Source organism: Mus musculus, chromosome 15, assembly GCF_000001635.26.
Source record: "Mus musculus strain C57BL/6J chromosome 15, GRCm38.p6 C57BL/6J".
NCBI lineage: Eukaryota > Metazoa > Chordata > Mammalia > Rodentia > Muridae > Mus > Mus musculus.
This window is the reverse complement of record NC_000081.6, coordinates 89123248-89142064: the sequence shown is the minus strand read 5'-3', so window position 1 is coordinate 89142064 and position 18817 is coordinate 89123248. Positions and strand designations below refer to the sequence as shown.

The 18817-nt window shown below is 52.9% G+C and overlaps 2 protein-coding genes and 1 long non-coding RNA gene across 13 annotated transcripts; 2 read left to right on the top strand and 1 right to left on the bottom strand.

Annotated features, from left to right (window-relative positions):
* Window positions 1-487: 487 nt before the first annotated feature.
* On the top strand, window positions 488-11481 carry Mapk12 (mitogen-activated protein kinase 12). Of its 5 annotated transcripts, NM_013871.3 has the most exons (12): window positions 1362-1717; window positions 1808-1937; window positions 4606-4664; window positions 6377-6488; window positions 6609-6638; window positions 6895-6942; window positions 7339-7453; window positions 8915-8986; window positions 9085-9164; window positions 9234-9312; window positions 9397-9570; window positions 10847-11481. In NM_013871.3, exons 1-12 carry the CDS (start codon window positions 1593-1595, stop codon window positions 10924-10926), a joined length of 1104 nt encoding a protein of 367 aa, NP_038899.1. In that variant the 5' UTR covers window positions 1362-1592; the 3' UTR covers window positions 10927-11481. The 5 variants fall into 5 exon arrangements, with proteins under 5 accessions (XP_006521122.1, XP_006521121.1, XP_006521123.1 ...); XM_006521058.4 differs by having other exon boundaries at window positions 489-1717; window positions 9085-9312; XM_006521060.4 differs by lacking the exon at window positions 6895-6942 and having other exon boundaries at window positions 829-1717.
* On the bottom strand, window positions 8926-13526 carry Gm46530. The gene is made up of 2 exons (XR_001781738.2): window positions 12872-13526; window positions 8926-10999 (listed from the first exon to the last, which is right to left on the bottom strand). It is a non-coding gene; the product is annotated as a predicted gene, 46530 (long non-coding RNA).
* Hdac10 (histone deacetylase 10) lies at window positions 13365-18762 on the top strand. Of its 7 annotated transcripts, none has more exons than NR_028447.1 (20): window positions 13365-13675; window positions 13746-13880; window positions 14047-14143; window positions 14374-14471; window positions 14575-14679; window positions 14847-14915; window positions 15070-15196; window positions 15359-15435; window positions 15628-15687; window positions 15764-15853; window positions 15984-16090; window positions 16175-16239; window positions 16316-16568; window positions 16669-16753; window positions 17261-17352; window positions 17477-17533; window positions 17812-17890; window positions 18064-18246; window positions 18341-18500; window positions 18586-18762. NR_028447.1 is itself a non-coding variant. In NM_199198.2 (20 exons), exons 1-20 carry the CDS (start codon window positions 13617-13619, stop codon window positions 18597-18599), a joined length of 2001 nt encoding a protein of 666 aa, NP_954668.2. In that variant the 5' UTR covers window positions 13365-13616; the 3' UTR covers window positions 18600-18762. The 7 variants fall into 7 exon arrangements, 3 of the variants coding, with proteins under 3 accessions (NP_954668.2, XP_006520600.1, XP_006520606.1); NM_199198.2 differs by having other exon boundaries at window positions 15359-15424; XM_006520537.2 differs by having other exon boundaries at window positions 13379-13675; window positions 15359-15424; window positions 17809-17890; window positions 18586-18758.
* Window positions 18763-18817: the final 55 nt, after the last annotated feature.

Genomic DNA, 18817 nt, shown 5'->3' with positions numbered 1-18817 from the left:
CTTTAGCCCAGGATACAGCTCATGTGTCATGTCTATGTCCTGAATCTTGGACCGCCAGAGATCTGAGTCTGGCAACTGGTCCAGCGGTGGAGGTTGGGGCCGGGGGTGGGGTGGGGGGGTGGACCTAGAAGGCAAGAGCCAAGTCCAAAGTTGGGGGATTGGGAGCGGGAGCAAACCCAAATACATGGCCCTAGTACCAAAATCTGGTCTAGATCAGTCCCCTACAGAAAAGGAGGGGAACTGGGGAGCTTTTTGGGTGGTATGGGTGGGTGTCTGGAGGCCTCCCAGGGCACGGAGGTCACAGGAGCCAGGCAGATGTAGTTTGAGTGTTGGCCCTGAGCTTGCCCTGCTCGCTCTTGTCAGTTTGCGGATGTACCACATCACCAGCAGCAGCCCAGGTGTAAAGTTGCTCTGGCTAGCCTTGAGCTGCTGATTCATGGCAGCAGGCAGGCAGGCTTGGAGGGAGGGGGAGAGAGGGGGTTCTGGGGATCTTGTTACTACTGGTCAAGCCAGTGAGATCCTGGAACAGACTTTGGTTACTCAGCTCTGGGAGGGATGTTGGCTTGACCCTCCAGGAGCACCTGGTTCAGGTCTACACGGGACCCCAGAGAGAATGAGCACGTAAGGATCCCCCCTTTTTTTCGGGGACAGGCACACTTTTAGCTCATTCTGGGCTTTAAAGACCAAGCTGGACAACAGGTGGAAAGCACAGAGACCAGTCCTGTCCAATGCTTGAAGCGGCCACTCCACATACCAGATTGGGGTGGGTGGAACAGAGGTGTGAAGGAGTCTTAGAAGGGCCGATAGGATAGGACCCATCCCTCTGGATCTTAGACTGGGAAGTTGAGAGCCAGTGGCCACAACAATGGGGCTGGGGAAGCAACCTGAGACGTTTGGGAGACTGAACCAAATCCCTCCTCCATATAGAAGGAGGCGAACGGATCAGCCCCAGGGGCGGGGCATCCTTGGGAAAGACGGGGAGTTGAGCCAGTAAAAGGAACCATTTGGGATGGGGTATGATTGGTGTATGGGCAGGTGGACCAGACCTGGGGCTTGAGTAGAACCTGGTGGTCTCAAGTTGCCTAGAATGGGTCCGACGTTCTGGGAGGACAGGAAAGGCTGGAATTAAGAGAGGCACCTGCTAGGACCCAAGGGCCAAGAAGTCTAGCGAGGGTGTAGGCTGGCCAGGGTGTTTCAACGCCTCCTCTCATCTCAGGTCGAGACTGAGCTATGGAGCAGCTCTCCCCCACAACCCCCCCTTTCCAAGCCTTCCGCCCAACCCCGGAGGCCTCCTCGGGTTTCCGCAGGGGCCGAGGGCAGGCGGGGGTGTCACGTGCTCAGGGCCTGGGGGCCGGTTGGTCAGTGGGCCGGGAGGGACCACTTTGCGGGCCAGAGACAAGGGTCGGGTGGGAGTTGGCGGTTATAGAGAGTTCAGGGTGGCGACCCCGAGAGAAGAGCCCGCAAAGGAAAATCTCAGAGGCGGGCAGGCGGGTAGCCGGCGCGGAGTACGCCCTGCCACGCAGTGACCCGGGGCGCGCGGGCGGAGCCCCTGATCCCGGGTCCGGTCCTGGGGCGCGGTGCTCCGGCTGGGGATGAGCTCCCCGCCACCCGCCCGCAAGGGCTTTTACCGCCAGGAGGTGACCAAAACGGCCTGGGAGGTGCGCGCCGTGTACCAAGACCTGCAGCCCGTTGGCTCTGGTGCCTATGGTGCAGTGTGGTGAGCGTTTGCCGGGCGGGGCGGCAGGCAGGGCAGGAGGCAGCTGGCGATTACGGGGCCGGTTCGCTAGCCAAGCCGTCCGCCCCGCAGCTCTGCAGTAGACAGCCGCACTGGCAACAAGGTGGCCATCAAGAAGTTGTACCGGCCCTTCCAGTCGGAGCTGTTTGCCAAGCGCGCCTACAGAGAGTTGCGCCTCCTCAAACACATGCGCCACGAGAACGTGAGTCTAAAGCCCGCCCCAGATGCGGATATTGTGCGCTGGCCTCTTCTCATCCTGCCCTCCCCTGCAAATCCTGCCCACAGTCTCTGCTTCCAAGGGCCTGGTACCTCCTACCTAGTTAGCTCCCAGCTTGGGTAAACTTTCAACAACTTTCAGGAGGAAAGCAGAGGCAGAGCCCAGATCCCTTTCTGGGTGACACTACAATTTCAGCCTCTTCTTCAATTGCTTGGTTTCACCTTCGGTCCACCTCTACCTTCGCAGCCCAGGCAGTGGTCAGGTTATGGTCTAGGCCTAAGGATTCCTCAGGTCTCACTCCAAAACCTGATTGGACAATCAGGTTGGTGTGAGGAGGGTTTTCCTGGAAGGGGTACTTCCTTACCCTACCCTAGTCTCCCTTTGCCCACCACCCGAGTCTTCTATTCCAGACATACAGGATCCTAGGCATTCAGGGCAAGGCAGGATACTCGAGGTGTGCAGCCTTGGCTCTATCATCCCAGAGCCTTGGGTCTCTGTGGATAAAGGGATTTACGGAGCAGAGCATCGCCATTAGTGTTGTGGGTGTGTATTTCTTCACACCCATACAGAAGGCATCTCCTTTCCCGTCCTACCTGCATATGGCTACTCCTAAGCCTCTTGCATCACCATTGCTAGCCATCAGAGCATTCCTCCCAACCAGGGACATTATTGTTATTGTTGTTGTTATTATTATTATTATTATTATTATTATTATTAGATATGGTTCTTCCTGAACCTGTGAGTTCTGTCCCTCCCACTTCTGTTCTGTACAGCTGCCCTAGTCCTGATGTTTCAATCCTCCTGGATCATCAGAGTCAATAGCTCCAAGGAAAAATGAACATCTCGTGGCTAACAGCAAACTGAGCCCCGTTGCTTCCTCATTGCTACTCAACTGATTTGGTGGATGGATACCAGCCCTGCTAGGTCTGCTTCTTTGCTTCCCAGTAAAGCTGGAAGCAGTAAACAAACAAACAAACAAACTCAGTAAGCCTGGCAGTGGCAGCACATGTACCTGGGGGGGCAGAGGCAGATGGTCCCCATGAGTTCGAGTCCAGCCTGATCTAAAGAGTTAGTTCTAGGACAGCCAGCTTCTACACAGAGAAACCCAAACCCAAAGCCAAACAAACCAAACCAAACAGTAAAAGGCTGTGTTTTCTTGGGTGTAACCACCCCTATCCTCAGAGCCCCCAACTTCCACCTACTTACTTATCCTGAACCCTTCTTGAACGGAGAGCTGTGGAGCTCTTCGTTCACTCCCCACTTCTTTGCCAGTCTGTGGGTCACCCCTGCCTTGTGAAGAGCCTTTACATCAAGCTACTGACCTGTCCTCACCTGGCTGTGGTGGCTTTCAGGATGCCTCAACACATTTCGGGGAGGCTGCCATTGTAACCTACCCTTCCATGTGGACCCTGAGGTTTAGATAGGCTGTATGTCTCACTCACACCAGAGATGGGGTTGCCACAGGGCCAGCCCTACCCACTGCTGCCGCCGCCGCCTCCTCCTCCTCCCCCCCACTCCTCCTCCTCCTCCTCCTCCTTCTCCTCTTCCTCCTTTTCCTCAAGCTCTAGTCCTTGGCTCTGGGTCACATTCTATACCACAAAAGTGCAGAATTCATAATCCTTTGAAGGACCTGCCTTGACCTCCGGCACACTATTCCTTATCTATTCTGCGCTCAGCTCATGGGTCACACCTGTGAGTTATCTGTCTCCAGGCCTTTCCTGTCCTTGCTCTTCCCGCTAGCTTTGGCCATGACTAAAGCAGTCGCCCATCTGCCCTTTACCTCCTGTCTATTCTTGCCGCATTCTGTCACAGAAACTAGGAGGGCCCATCCAGCATCATATCCTTGTTTAAACCTTTCCACGGCTGCTCGCTCAATGGAGCAAAGCCAAAGCTGCCCCTGGGATGGGAGTGTGAGGCCCCCCTTGGGCTTGCTCTGTCCTTTCCTTGATTCCTTCTTGGCCTGGGCTTCGGCCACTTCCTTTCTGTACCTTACTCTGTAGGGACTTTCACTCCTGTGATGGCCATCAGGCACCTGACCTCTCATTTGCTCATTTACTCATCCGTCCTGGGATTTGGATATATGCGGCCCTCCTCAGGACAAACTCCCTTGACCCCGGAGGTCCCGTCCCCTAACCAAGTACTGGGAAGCCAATGTCACATTGTCTATCTGTTGTCCAACTCCCTCAATCAAAAGCTGTGTTTCAATTGGTGCTTGGTCTAGACAGCCAGAGGGGATGGTCCCAGGAATGACCTACTGGGAATTCATTCCTCCCAGGGGACGGTCCCCACTTTGGTCTTGGGTCTGCTTCATTGGGAAGAAAAAAAGTGTGTGTGTGTGGTGGGGGGGATGGGGAGACAGGGGAGACAGAAGACTAAGGGGACCGGATTGCTCAGAGGCCTGGAGCCAACCCAGACCTGAGACTGCCCCTCCCCCCACCCCCTGAGAATCCCGGCTGTCAGCCTCCAAAAATAGCCTGTGTCTGTGGGCAAATGTACCAGGATGGGGGCTGAGCCGACAGTGGAGACAGTAGAGGAGACAGGGATAGTTATGGGAGGGAGGATTTTCAGCCTGGAGTACAGTGCCATCCCGGGGGTGCACTGAGGCCCTGCAGCTCCCGTGTGCTCTCTATCCCGTCTGCTACTTGTTCTTCAGGTCATTGGGCTACTGGATGTGTTCACACCTGATGAGTCTCTGGACGACTTCACAGACTTGTAAGTGCTAGTGGCTGAGAGGGTGGCAGGAACCTGGGTGGCTTCTCGGTGTCAGCTTAAGATCCTGGGTCAGGTTGAGGACCTTCTCCCCATAGCCCAGCGGTTCTCAACCTTCCCAATGCTGTGACCCTTTAATACAGTTTCTCATGTCCTGGTGGCCCCCCCAGCCAGAAGATTGTTTAGTTGCTACTTCATAATGGTACTTTTTTTTTTGGGGGGGGGGGTCCGAGACAGGGTTTCTCTGTGTAGCCCTGGCTGTCCTGGAACTCACTCTGTAGACCAGGCTGGCCTCGAACTCAGAAATCCGCCTGCCTCTGCCTCCCAAGTGCTGGGATTAAAGGCGTGCGCCACCACTGCCCTGCATAACTGTACTTTTGCTACTGATAGAAATTGTATTAGAAATGATATGTAGGATATCTGATAAGGGACAAGCCCCCCTCCCCCCAGGGAGTCATAGCCCATGTAAGGAATAGGGTGCACACTGCCCACCCACTCCTCTTACCACAGTCTATACCCCACTCCTATATGCTCCTGGGAGCCATGAACTTGTGTGAGTGATAATACCATTTTTCCTTGTGTATCCCTCCATCTATCTTAACATCCCTCTGACCTAGATGCCTTGCCGCTCCAACCCCTGCCCCATATTCCTGGTTACCCTATGTGTGGCAGGAGGGGCCTAGGCAGCTCCTGGGTACCAGCTTCAGGTTCTAAGTTGGCTTGAGTTCTTCTTCCCATGGCCCAAGTGAGGACTGAGATGTATACCTGCTCATTCACATCTCATCATAACCCATGTACTATTGGTAACCCCTGGATACTGGGATGCCCTAGTAAAGCCAGACTGTCTATCCTTCTAAGCCTGGGGAGTTTTGGGTCCTCACAGTGCCTGAGGTATTGGTATAACTAAGCAATCTAAGGTGCCAATATCAGGTGCAGCCTCAGCCGCTCACCCTGCATGTTGGGAATTTTAAAACCCTGAGGTGGCCTGTGGTGGCACACACACTTGCAATCCCAGCATTTGGGAGATAGAGCTAGGAGGGACAGGATTCCAAGGCTATTTTGGCCTGCCTGAGACCCTCTCTCCAAAAACAAAAGCAAGGGCTGGAGAGATGGTTCAGTGGTTAAGAGCCCTGACTGCTCTTCCAAGAGCACGTGGGTTTGATTCCCAGCGCCTATCTGGTAGCTCACAGCTTCTGCAACTCTAGTCCCAGAAGAGTTGATATCATCTTTTGGTCTCTGTGAGCACTGTACATGGCGTGGTCCACGGATACACGTGGAGGCAAAGCATCCAAAAAATAAAATAAAGACAAGACAAGGCTGATGGTAGTGGTGCAAGCCTTTAATTCCAGCACTTAGATGACAGAGGTAGAGGCAGATAGCTCTCTTTGAATTTGAGGCCATCCTGGTCTACACGGTGAGTTTCAGGCCAGACAGGACTGCAGAGTGAGACCTTTCCTCAAAAACAAACAGAGAGCCCTCAAACCCAAACAAAATACCCCTGACACACAGCCCACTCCTTGCTTGCCGTTCTGGAAAGAGGGGATGTGGGCATGGGTTGAGAGGTGTAATTGTCAAGGACAGTGTGCCCAGAGGGTGGGTTGTGGTCTAGCACGGCATGGTAGGGGTAGAAACATCATAGGATGGTATGACCCCCCCCCCCCCATTGCTAGTGATGAATGGACACTCTAGGGTAATGATTTGGTGGGCTTCTGCAGCTACCTGGTGATGCCATTCATGGGCACTGATCTGGGCAAACTCATGAAGCATGAGACCCTGAGTGAAGACAGAATCCAGTTTCTTGTGTATCAGATGTTGAAGGGGCTGAAGGTAGGCTTTGCAGAGGTGGCCATAGGGAGGCGGACAGAGCTTCCCGTTTGGGCAGGGTAAGGGCTCTGTGGCTTGGAGTATCCCTGAGCTGACTGCTGCTGAACTCTTTCTTTCCCCCAGTATATCCATGCGGCTGGTGTCATCCACAGAGTGAGTCCTGGCGGGGCTGGGAGATTGCAGCTGGGCTCCTCTCCAGCTGTGTAGACAGATGTGCTCAACCCCAGTGCCCATGGCTTAACTATGAAGGGCAAGATAGGTCTGTGGTGGGGATGCTTTCCCTGGGGACCAGGAAAGCCCCTCTTGCTCTTCCCCAGAGGGACCAGGCCAGTTTTAGGTGGCCCTAATAATGTGCAGCCTGAGCCCTGCTCTGGCAGGTGGGTCATAGTGGCCACCTTTCTTCTCTCAGGACTTGAAGCCTGGCAACCTGGCTGTGAATGAGGACTGTGAGCTGAAGGTATCGCTGGGAGGGGAAGATGACCACGGAAGGGGTTGGGGGACCCCTTCTACTTCCCCTATGGGTCTGCTTGACCCTTGGCCGAGGCAAAGGGACAGAACTCAGACATTTGTGCAGAGGCTGAGCAGCTATTAGGCAAAGAGTGGCTGAATATCCCTAGTCACTCAGGGCTCCTAAAGGTGATTAGGGGACGGTGAAACAGAAGAAAACCTTTGGCATTTGACCTGAGGTGGGTAGGGCCAGGTGTACTGACCACAGGGAGAATCCTGGGGGCGCAAGACCAAAGGGTGGCAAACAGTTTAGCGTAGAAACTCAAGCCCAGCTCTCTTAAGGTCTTCTGGACCATATCTGGTCTATCCTCAGTGTCTAAGTTCCACCTCCTCGATACTTCTTTAGATCCTAGACTTTGGCCTTGCCAGGCAGGCAGACAGTGAGATGACAGGATATGTGGTAACCCGGTGGTATCGGGCACCAGAGGTCATCTTGAATTGGATGCGCTACACGCAGACAGGTAAGAGGCTATCCAGAGACTCCAGTGCACACCATCCACATTTACACATTCATTGTATTTTAAAATTATTTTTGTAGTATCGGGGATGGAACCCAGAGTCTTATTCATGCTAGACAAATGTCCTGTCACTGAGTTACATCTCAGTCCGTCTGTCTGTCTGTCTGTCTGTCTGTCTGTCTTTCTTTCTTTCTTTCTTTCTTTCTTTCTTTCTTTCTTTCTTTCTTTCTTTCTTTCTTTCTTTCGTTCTTTCTTCCTTCCTTCCTTCCTTCCTTCCTTCCTTCCTTCCTTTCTCTTCCTTCTTCCTTCCTTCCTTCCTTCCTTCCTTCCTTCCTTCCTCCCTCCCTCCCTCCCTCCCTCCCTCCCTCCCTCTCTCTCTCTCTCTCTCTCTTTCTTTCTTTCTTTCTTTCTTTCTCTCCTTCCTTCCTTCCTTCTTTTTGAGAAAGAATATATATGTGTATGTATGTATATGTATATTTGGTATGGTTTGGTTGCTTTGAAGACAGGGTCTTACTATATAGCTCTGGCTATTTCTGGAACTCTCTGTAGGCCAGGCTGGCCTCGAACTCACAGAGATCCACTTGCCTCTGCCTCCTTCCTTCCTTCCTTCCTTCCTTCCTTCCTTCCTTCCTTCCTTCCTTCCCCCCTCTCTTTCTTTTTACCTACCTTCCTTCCTTCCTTCCTTCCTTCCTTCCTTCCTTTCTTTCTTTTTTCCTGTATAGATCCTTTATAGTCCTGACTGGCCTGGAATTCAATGGGCAGACCAGACTGGCCTTGAATCCATAGAGATCTACCTGCTTCTGTCTGTTAAGAGCTGGGAATTAAAGGCTGTATTACCATGTCTGGCCCCTTCTTAATTTTTTTTTTTTCCGAGACAGGGTTTCTCTGTGTATCCCTGGCTGTCCTGGAACTCACTCTGTAGACCAGGCTGGCCTCGAACTCCGAAATCTGCCTGCCTCTGCCTCCCAAGTGCTGGGATCAAAGGCGTGCGCCACCACAGCCCGGCTCTTAATTTTTATAAGAACTTATTTTATGTATATATAAGTACGTATCTGCATGTATCTATACATGCAGATACATGTATCCATACACCACCTGTGTACTCGGTGCCTGCAGAGGCCAGAAGGCGGCATTGGATTCTCTAGGAGTGGAGTCACAGATGGCTGTGAGCTGTCATGCAGATGCTGGAAACCAAACCAAGGTTTCTGGAATAGCATCCCATGATGTTAACTGATTAGCCACCTCTAGCTCCCTTCATCTCTGGATAGGGAGCCATTTATAGGCACTACCTCTGGGAGGTCTGCCACCCTTCTCAATGACAGCCTCTGCTCTGTGCCTATGTGCACGTCTCCCCTTCATGTATACTTGTCTCCCACGTGTGGTCTCTTTGTGCATCCCCCTTTTCTTGGCCTTCACGGATATGAATGCCACCCTTGCATGTGGGGCACTGATGGGACTTCTCAGTGGACATTTGGTCCGTTGGCTGCATCATGGCGGAGATGATTACTGGGAAGATCCTGTTCAAAGGCAATGACCGTATCCTTCTATGTAGAGCACCCGTTGACTTCGGCCAAGATGTGGGTGCTGGGTGGGCCCCCCTCTGTCCCTGCATTGTATTCCTGACCTTGGTACAGACCTGGACCAGCTGAAGGAGATCATGAAGATCACAGGGACGCCCCCTCCTGAGTTTGTTCAGAAGCTACAGAGTGCAGAGGTCAGTGGGAGTGGGTGGTGGGCTGGACTTGGGCTTGGGGGCTGGCCTATCACCCTTTTTCCCTCACAGGCCAAGAACTACATGGAAGGCCTCCCTGAGTTAGAAAAGAAGGATTTTGCCTCTGTCCTGACCAACGCAAGCCCTCAGGGTACCGCTGGATGGGGTGAAGGTCTCAGGGTACTGGGTGAGTATGTCCCCTCCTGTGGCTTGGCCTGAATTGCTCTTCCCACAGCTGTGAATCTCCTGGAAAGGATGCTGGTGCTGGATGCGGAACAGCGGGTGACAGCAGCTGAGGCGTTAACCCATCCATACTTTGAGTCCCTTCGGGACACTGAGGATGAACCCAAGGCCCAGAAATATGACGACTCCTTTGATGATGTAGACCGCACCCTTGAGGAATGGAAGCGTGAGTGTGGGGGTTCCATACAATGTCTGGCTTTGGACCCTGTGTGCCCTGGGTGAGTGAGCCTCTGCCCCTGGGGTGCAGGTCAGATAAGAGCTTTGGGAGGTCAAAGGGCATTGTGGGGCAGTGCAACTCAACCAGGTTGACTTCTGGCTAGGGGGGAAGGCAGTGGTAAAGAGTGTCTTTTGAAGGAGCTCCGACCCACAAGGGCTGGCAGGTGATGGATGCTGAGAACTGTGGAGCAGGTGTGTGTGCTTTGTGCCCTTGGCTTACTAACTCCCTGGCCGTTCTCTCCCCAACCTCTATATTGCCTAGCATCCTCATGTCCAGACCACACTGGAGCTCTCTCTACCACTGCCGGTCCTTATGACTTTCTTCTTACACCTTTAAAATGTATCCTTACCTCTCCTTACTCCATTTAAAGACCTCTCCTGAAATAACTATATCTTATGTACTGCCCATGGAAGACAGTCTATTCCCATGCAGGCCAAAGGGCCCAGCTTTTCCCTCTCATCTCTAGCCCTAGATCCCTCCATAGCTCTGTGCCAAACCTCCAATTCTCTCTTTGAGAACTGGCCTCAGAGAACTCTCTCAGTTTGCCTACTGTCCCCTGAGCTGGGACTAGCCTCCCGTGTCCTTGCCAGACTGACAGGTCCAACCTGGGGAGCCAGGAGGTTTGAGGACAGGTCCATTGCGACATGCTATCCCTTGTCTTGTCTGCCTCAGACCCCAGGCCCTTGTTCTTGCACCCTGGTATGGGAAAGACTGGATGGGTAGAGGTTCTTGACTCATGTCCTGAAAGTCCTGGCAGGTGTTCTTCCCTTCTGTGTTGTCGTGTGCTTATGAGTTTGGTTCTGTGTGATGAAATCCTTCTGCTGCTCAACAAAATAACTCCCCTAACCACGGGCCACAAGATCCGTTCTGTGGTCTCCATCTACACACTGTGGCTGGGTGCTTTTGCTTTCACCATAGACCACAGGAGGCACACAACTGAGCCCTTGAGCAGGCTCACACACTTTCTTCTCACTTCCTTTTTTTTTTAATACAAGCCTCTCTCTCTTATTATTATTATTTTTTGAACACAACCCCCCCTTTTTTTCTTTTGAACATACACTTTCATCCCTTGTTTTCCTGGGGCAATCTAGCTTCACAGCAGTCTTCAGTGTTTTTAAGTGGATTGGCCCACTTAGGATTAGATTTAAGGCCCATGGGGTGCTGGCTTCCCCCCTTAGTTGAAAGCTGTCTAACTCTATCGTTTGCTTCTCTTCGCTTCCCGCAGGTGTGACTTACAAGGAAGTTCTCAGCTTCAAGCCTCCTAGGCAGCTAGGAGCCAGAGTTCCAAAGGAGACGGCTCTGTGACGACCTCTGGGTGGTTTGGGGGGTATCCAAAGGAGGTTGGCTCGGAGCTTCACGGCACCTTGGCTTCCCTTCTCTGGAAAAGGAATCCTGGTTAACACCCCGACAGTGCCTGGAGCTTGTATCCCAAGTCTTCCACCTGGACATGCTGTGTAGACCCTTGAATCATGAACCCTCCATCTCCAAACCTGTTCTTCGGCTTTCGAGTGCCCCAGATGACCCTGGAAGAACATCTAAGCTTTCTGTCCAAGACCCCTACCCAACATGGGACTAGCCTTTGAATTCTGGAGTTGTACATGAAATCAGTATTCGTGAAAAAGCTTCAGAGTGAGCAGAGCTTAGGAGACAAGTGCCAGACCTGAGCTCTGCTCGCTCTGGACAATGCCAAGGCCAACTCCTGAGACGGAATGAGACAGAGGTTTTGGGGACACTGACTCAGGGACATCATCTCTTCTGGAAGTGGGTGGATTCTCTTACACCCTTAGCCTGGAATTCGAACCAGCCATTTGGTGTTGCCTAAGTGGCTGGGGGCAAATAAACCCTTTTGTAGATCTCCCATTCTGGTTGTGTGGCCCCATGCCTTGAGCACCCATCAGTTCTCCAAGCTGCTCTGTGCACAAAAAGGAGCTAACCTGAGCTCTATGTCCTCCAGCTAATAGAGGTGCCAGTCCCCTGACTCTTCCCAGGCCACAGTGCTGGTGCCACTTAGTCCTTGCCAATGCTTCAAGCCACATTAGGGCTTGGCCCCTCCCTTCTTGAATGACTGTACTCTTAAGGCTCAGAGTCTGAGCAGGAGGTCTGGAGACTGATGCAAGGGAGGATGGTGGGGAAGATGATGTTAAGACCCAGATAGAGGGATGCCTCCTTCTTTCTGAGTTTGCAGCATTTGTCTTCCAATGGTCCAGACTTCTAGTGAGGAAGGTCTTAGCTCTCTACCAGCATTTCCCTGGCAGCCTCCCTGAACCCATACTGTCATCTGCAAGCCATTAGACACGAGACCACACTTGGGCTGGTTAGATGGTCCATGTTCTTCCTCATGTCCCAAGGACAGGTGCGACAGGGCAGGACATAAGGGTGAGGTCTTTCATTCCCTTCATTTGACAAGTTCTGGGCAAATACACTTTGCCCAGTCTAATCTTGTCAGAGGAGATGCCATGACCATGGCTCCACTGCCTGAATCCCCTTGTGATAACCATGGTCCAAGGCTTCAAATACTTCACCCAGTTACAGAGGTGTGGCTCAGTTCATGCCCTACCCCACAATATACATAAACCAGGGTAGTTAATTGGCTTTTAGAAGATGGAGAAGCTTTGGGCTCCTCCAAAATCCTTGCCTGAACTCCCAACTCCTGAGTATGGCAGAGGGCACCTACTTCTAACCACTCCAGGGCTCTTTGGTTTCCCCTGTACATGATAGTTGTATGTGTTCCTATCACAGACGTCAGCGGCAGCCTTGCCCCCTTCCCCTCATCATCCTGGGGGTGTGTCTTGTCCCTTCCCCCCATCTTGAGGCATCTGTAATGCCAACACTCATTTCGGAACTGGAGACAAGGCTGGACTATGGAAATGTGTGTGTGTATATATATATATATGTATATACATATATATGTATATATACATGTATGTATATATGTGTATGTATATATGTGTGTATATATCTGTGTGTGTTTATTTGTGTGTGTGTATATATATATACATATATACATACAAACATACATATATATATATATATATATATATATATATATATATATATATATATGTATAGTCTTAGCTGGTATTTGAGCTCATGTCTCCTTTGTTCCTCCTTTCCTAAGGCCCCCTTCCCTGCTTCCTCACCCTTCCTTGCTCAGAACCCTCTACCCTTCCTAGCCTCACACTGTGCTGCAGTTTTCCTGGCTGGCCTGGCGTCTTATATAACTCTTCTATTCCAGTGGCCTCTTTCTTACCTGTGGCCTTTCTGTCAGTCCCTTCTGGAAGTTCAGTGCTTTGATCCAGCCCAGGCCAGCCCCCGCAGGCACTCACATACACACCCTGCTCACTTCTCTCCTCTCCATCTTTCACCTGCGGGAGCAGGCAAATTGGTTGTGATTGACAGTTGGCATTTCTGACTCTGTGGCCTAAACTACCAGGTTAGGCTAGGAGGATGCTGGGGGCAAGAAGGAAGCATAGCTGCGGCTGTAGCTATGGATGGCCTGAGGACAGGCAGCCCTGTCTTCCTATCCATTTCAAGAAGGACACTGGAGGCGGTACTGGTCGTAGGCTCCGCGCCACACGTAGTTGTCGGTGGCACTGAAGTTGCAGCCTAAGAGAAAGAGACAATGAGAGAAAGAGAGGCAGAGAGAGAAAGACACACAGAGCGCGCGCAATCCCAGGGGAGCTCAGCCTTTTGGTCTACTCCACCCTAATCTCGCCTAGGGGCGGGCCGGAGTCTGTAAAAGAGGAAGCCGGAAGTTAGGCGTTTGGCGTCACGCTTAGTTCAGTTTCCAGCGGTTCTCTTCTGACAATCGGGCGGGCTTGAGCCCGGACCTGGGCCTGGGGTGGTTTCCTCTTGCCCAGGTCCAGCGTGCACAACCCAGTTCGTCCCGAGTGAGGATTGTTTACGTGCATAGTTAGGTGAGACCGGGCAGTGCAATTACCTGCCGGCAGAGGGCGTGTTGCGTTAGAGCGGATCAAAGTGACCACGGTGTAGCTATGGGCACAGCACTTGTGTACCACGAGGACATGACAGCCACTCGACTGCTCTGGGATGAGTAAGTGTGTCTTGACAGAAGTAGGGGGCCGGGAGGGAACCCTGAACACTGAGATCCTTGTCTGCTCCAGCCCCGAGTGCGAAATTGAGTGCCCAGAGCGCCTGACAGCTGCCCTGGATGGCCTGCGGCAGCGTGGCCTGGAAGAAAGGTGCCTGTGTTTGTCAGCTTGTGAGGCATCAGAGGAAGAGTTGGGCTTGGTGCACAGGTCAGACTATGACAGATCTGGGGACCCGAACCTTTTATAGCTCCGCTAGCATTCCCTTGGGTTCACCGTGGTGTGGGCTAAAAGGGATTACTGGGTGGGCACTCCCACCAGGAATCTCTGCTCCTTTCCTTCCTGTCCTGCTGGTGGCCCGCCTGCTGATCTGCAGCCCGGAATATATAGCCCTGGTGCAGAAGACCCAGACCCTGGATAAAGAGGAGCTCCACGCACTGTCTAAGCAGTACAATGCTGTCTACTTTCACCCGGTGCGAGCCAGCATACACGCCCATTCACCCAGATTTATGTCCATATGCCTGCCTAGGTGCATTCACACCCAAGTCTGCTCACCTGCCAGTGTCTCCTTGTTTATGCTTTATGACCGTACCCTACCATGTTTTGCTTGCCAATGCCCCAGCCCTGTCTGCTCAGCAGTGGGAAACCTGCAACCTGGGACAAGCAGGTCAGGTCCCAGGCTCAATTGCACTCTGGCTCACAGGACACCTTTCACTGTGCCCGGCTGGCAGCGGGGGCTGCACTGCAGCTGGTCGATGCTGTGCTAACAGGAGCTGTGCACAATGGGCTTGCCCTGGTGAGGTGAGAACCACCTTCCTCCCCTAGCTGTCTGTGTGTGACCCTGTGAGGGGACAGAATGACTCTGACATGCCCGGTGTTTCCTTTTTTTTTTTTTACACCCTAGGCCTCCAGGGCACCACAGTCAGAGGGCAGCTGCCAATGGATTCTGTGTGTTCAACAATGTGGCTCTAGCAGCCAAACATGCCAAGCAGAAATATGGGCTGCAGAGGTGTGTCCAAGCTTGACCTGCAAGTGTGGGGGACCCAAACTAAATAGGAAGAGGTGGAGTTGGTGGTTAAGAGGTCCCACCCAGCTCCCTCCACTCCTGGCTGAGCTCCTAGCCTAAAGGTGGAAAGGCAGCCACTTCCAGTAATCCCCAGTACTGTCCGAATTTAGGATTCTCATTGTCGACTGGGATGTCCACCATGGCCAGGGCATCCAGTATATCTTCAACGATGACCCCAGGTGAGCTGGGGTGTGGACACAGCCCTTCTCTGCCGCTCACCATTTTGGGGATAAAATTCCAGTGGTGAGACTAGGGGTCTTAAGAGTTAGGGTTCTTTGAGAAGCTGTGGAGTTGCTAAGGGACCTCACTTCTGACCTGGCCAATTGTCGACAGTGTCCTTTATTTCTCTTGGCACCGCTATGAGCATGGAAGCTTCTGGCCGTTTCTCCCAGAGTCTGATGCAGATGCAGTTGGCCAAGGGCAGGGCCAAGGTTTCACTGTCAATTTGCCCTGGAACCAGGTACCAAGTCCCCCTCCCCCCTCCGTCCAGCCTACGTCTCCTGTGAATGTCTCCTGGGGCATTCTGCAAGAGTCTCCCTGGACTTTGGATCCCAGGGGTGAAGACCGTGATGTCCTCATTTGCAGGGCTGGTCCCCTGATGCCTGCTTTGCTTTTGCTGCAGGTTGGGATGGGAAATGCCGACTATTTGGCTGCCTTTCTGCATGTGCTGCTCCCACTGGCCTTCGAGGTGACTGTGTGGTGGGTGTCCTCCTAGGCTTACCCAGAGTCCCACTGTGAAGACTGGAGAGTTGAAAGCCACTCCAGTGTATGAATGGGAGTAGGGAAGGTGTCTCAGAAAGTCTAACCTTATGTGAGTGGGTAGCACTGGGACCTCCCCTTCACCTGGGCTATTGCTCTCTTTGGTTCCTTCCCACCGGATCCTGCCTATAGTTTGATCCTGAGTTGGTGCTGGTGTCGGCTGGATTTGACTCTGCTATCGGGGACCCTGAGGTGAGAACATGGCCTGGCTTGGGAGTAATGTAAGGTTCTGGGGGCCCAGGTCCTTATCATACTTACTGTGTTTCAGGGGCAGATGCAGGCCACCCCTGAGTGCTTTGCCCATCTCACACAGCTGCTGCAGGTGCTGGCTGGTGGCCGGATTTGTGCTGTGTTGGAGGTAAGTGCCCAAGGGCCAGGGGAGGGGAGGGCACCAGATGTGAGAGTCAGTCGAGATTAGGTGTTCTGCCTGGTACGGCCACTCACACTAGTGACATCCCTCCTCTGTCCCATTTCAACGCTCTTCCTAGGGTGGCTACCACTTGGAGTCCCTAGCACAGTCAGTGTGCATGATGGTGCAGACACTGCTTGGTGACCCCACACCTCCCCTTCTTGGGCTCATGGTGCCATGTCAGAGGTTTGAAGACTGGAGAGCCAGTGGGAGGGGGGGATTGAGGCTGGAGGGGGGGAGTCAGGCTTACAACTCTACTTCTTGCCATAGTGCCCTGGAGTCCATCCAGAGTGTCCAGACAGCCCAGACCCCTTACTGGACAAGCCTCCAGCAAAGTCAGTATGGCTTGGACCTGGGTTGGTGGCTCCACTCTGAGCTTCTTTGCAGTGACTGTGACTCTGAACCGTTTAGATGTGGCCCCAGTTCTGAGTTCCAGCACCCACTCTCCTGAAGAGAGATCTCTGCGTCTGCTTGGTGAGAGCCCCACATGTGCAGTAGCAGAGGATTCACTGAGCCCCCTCCTGGACCAACTGTGCCTCCGCCCTGCACCTCCAATCTGCACAGCGGTGGCCTCGACTGTACCAGGTGCTGCTCTGTGCTTACCTCCTGGAGTGCTCCATCAAGAAGGGTCAGTCTTGAGGGAGGAGACCGAAGCCTGGGCCAGGTGAGGAGAGCGGATCTGAGGACGGGGCTGTACATGCCTTGCACCTGTGTCACTGATACAATTTTGATTTCCATGTGTCCTTCTGGCCTGCCCGTTACAGGCTTCACAAATCCCGGTTCCAGGATGAGGATCTTGCCACACTGGGGAAGATTCTGTGTCTCTTAGATGGAATCATGGATGGGCAGGTAGAGTCGCCGGGGCTACAGCTGAAGATGGTGGCGGTGGCATGTACAAGGGGTTGACATGTTACCTTGGGCAGGGAAAGTGGACGATTTAAAGTGTAGTTTTAGGGCTGGAGAGATAGATAGATGGCTTAGTGGTTGAGAGTACTGACTCCTCTTCCAAGGGTCCTGAGTTCAAATCCCAGCAACCACATGGTGGCTCACAACCATCTGTAATGGGATCTGACGCCCTCTTCTGGTGTGTCTGAAGGTAGCTACAGTGTACTTACATATGACCATAAATAAATCTTAAAAAACAAACAAACAAAACCTGTAGTTTTAAGCAATTTGGCTTTTAGAATCGGGGGCGATTTGACCTTGTAGTGTAGGGAAAGGAGGTTAGTATCAGCCATTTGGAAAAGACCAGAACAAAGCGTGAATGGGTTTAACCTAAGGTCTGGGAGCTGGCATTGACTCCTGAAAGTCCTCCAAAGAGTGTGTGTGTGTGCCAGCCTGTTGTTTATTCTGTAGATAAGAAATGCCATAGCAACCACAACTGCCCTCGCCACAGCAGCAACATTGGATGTACTCATTCAGCGATGCCTAGCTCGCAGAGCTCAGAGGTAAACTCTGCTTGGTTGACTTGAGTCCCCAAGGACCTGGGAGTACCCACTCAATGGCATAGGGAGGGCCCTCAAATGGATACTGGACAATGTGAGCCCAGCCCATCCTGGGTCAACTTCTTAGGGTGCTCTGTGTGGCCCTGGGACAACTGGATCGACCCCTGGACCTTGCAGATGATGGGTATGATTCTCTAGCTTATACATCTCAGTTGTGCATGGACAGGTAGTGGGCATGTGACTGGGAATCCAGGGTCACCGTTGGGTGAGAACACTGCTTCCCATAGGTGCAGTTTGAGAGTGGATGCCCCAGAACACAGTGCCATACCAGGTTGACAGTCACTTACGCCCCCACCCCCCTGGCCCCAAGCTCTCCTCTGTCTTTTATTGATAAGCCCTGGGAAGGGTGAGCAGGGTCTCCTGCATTATGTGTCTATGGCCCTGGTGCTTTCTCTTGAGAAGGAGAATTCTGTGGCTCAACATCCGGGGCAAGGATGCAGCCATCCAGTCCATGTTCCACTTCTCCACTCCACTGCCACAGGTGAGTGGCTGTGTTGGGGTTGGAGAGCTTCTCCGCCCCCCCCCCCCCGCCGGTCTCTCTGGGGGTTCCTGTTCACAACCCAGGGTCCCTGAGATTGGGGGTGGGGTGGGCGACAGGAGCCACTAGCAGTGCCCTTTAGATGAGAGTCTGAGGCTCTGCTATTGTCCCTACAGACAACTGGAGGGTTTCTGAGCCTCATTCTGGGTCTGGTACTGCCCTTGGCCTATGGTTTCCAGCCTGATATGGTGTTGATGGCACTGGGGCCTGCCCATGGCCTGCAGAACGCTCAAGCTGCTCTCTTGGCTGCAATGCTTCGGAGCCCAGTAGGGGGCCGAATTCTAGCTGTAGTGGAAGAGGTAAACTGGGTAGGGTGGCTACGTTATATGGGTGGAAGGTGGGCAGAAACAACTGTCTCATTGCGGCGCCCAAACCCCACTCTCTCCGAGCCAGGAATCCATACGCCTGCTTGCAAGGAGCCTGGCGCAGGCATTGCATGGAGAAACACCTCCCAGTCTGGGTCCTTTCTCGAAGGCCACTCCAGAGGAGATCCAGGCTCTGATGTTTCTAAAAGCTCGGCTGGAGGCTCGCTGGAAATTGCTGCAGGTGGCTGGTGAGGCACACAGGGGCAAAGGCGACGCCCTACGTTAGAACTACGTGGAGCCAGCTTCACCAACGAGTCAACTTTGCTTTTCCAGCTCCTCCACCATAATAACAGTGATTGCCAGTCGCTTGAAATCGGTCAAGGTGGGCGATTCACACGTGAAAAATAGCACACTCGGGCCCCAGCGAACCATGGCCCGAGACCTACGTCCCGTCTGCGGCCCAGGCGTCCTCTACCTCCAGAACAATAAACATCGGCCAAACACAACACATCTCTGTCTCCGTTACTGAGTTCACTCCCATCAAATTATCCAAGATGCTAGGTTC

Coding starts and splice junctions, on each gene's coding strand:
- Mapk12 (XM_006521058.4), top strand. CDS start 1,593: ATGAGCTCCCCGCCACCCGCCCGCAAGGGCTTTTACCGCCAGGAGGTG. Junction 4,665..6,376: donor CTGGACGACTTCACAGACTT/GTAAGTGCTAGT, acceptor GGGCTTCTGCAG/CTACCTGGTGATGCCATTCA. Junction 9,571..10,846: donor CACCCTTGAGGAATGGAAGC/GTGAGTGTGGGG, acceptor CGCTTCCCGCAG/GTGTGACTTACAAGGAAGTT.
- Hdac10 (XM_006520537.2), top strand. CDS start 13,617: ATGGGCACAGCACTTGTGTACCACGAGGACATGACAGCCACTCGACTG. Junction 14,144..14,373: donor ATGCTGTCTACTTTCACCCG/GTGCGAGCCAGC, acceptor TCTGGCTCACAG/GACACCTTTCACTGTGCCCG. Junction 15,854..15,983: donor GGATTTGTGCTGTGTTGGAG/GTAAGTGCCCAA, acceptor CGCTCTTCCTAG/GGTGGCTACCACTTGGAGTC.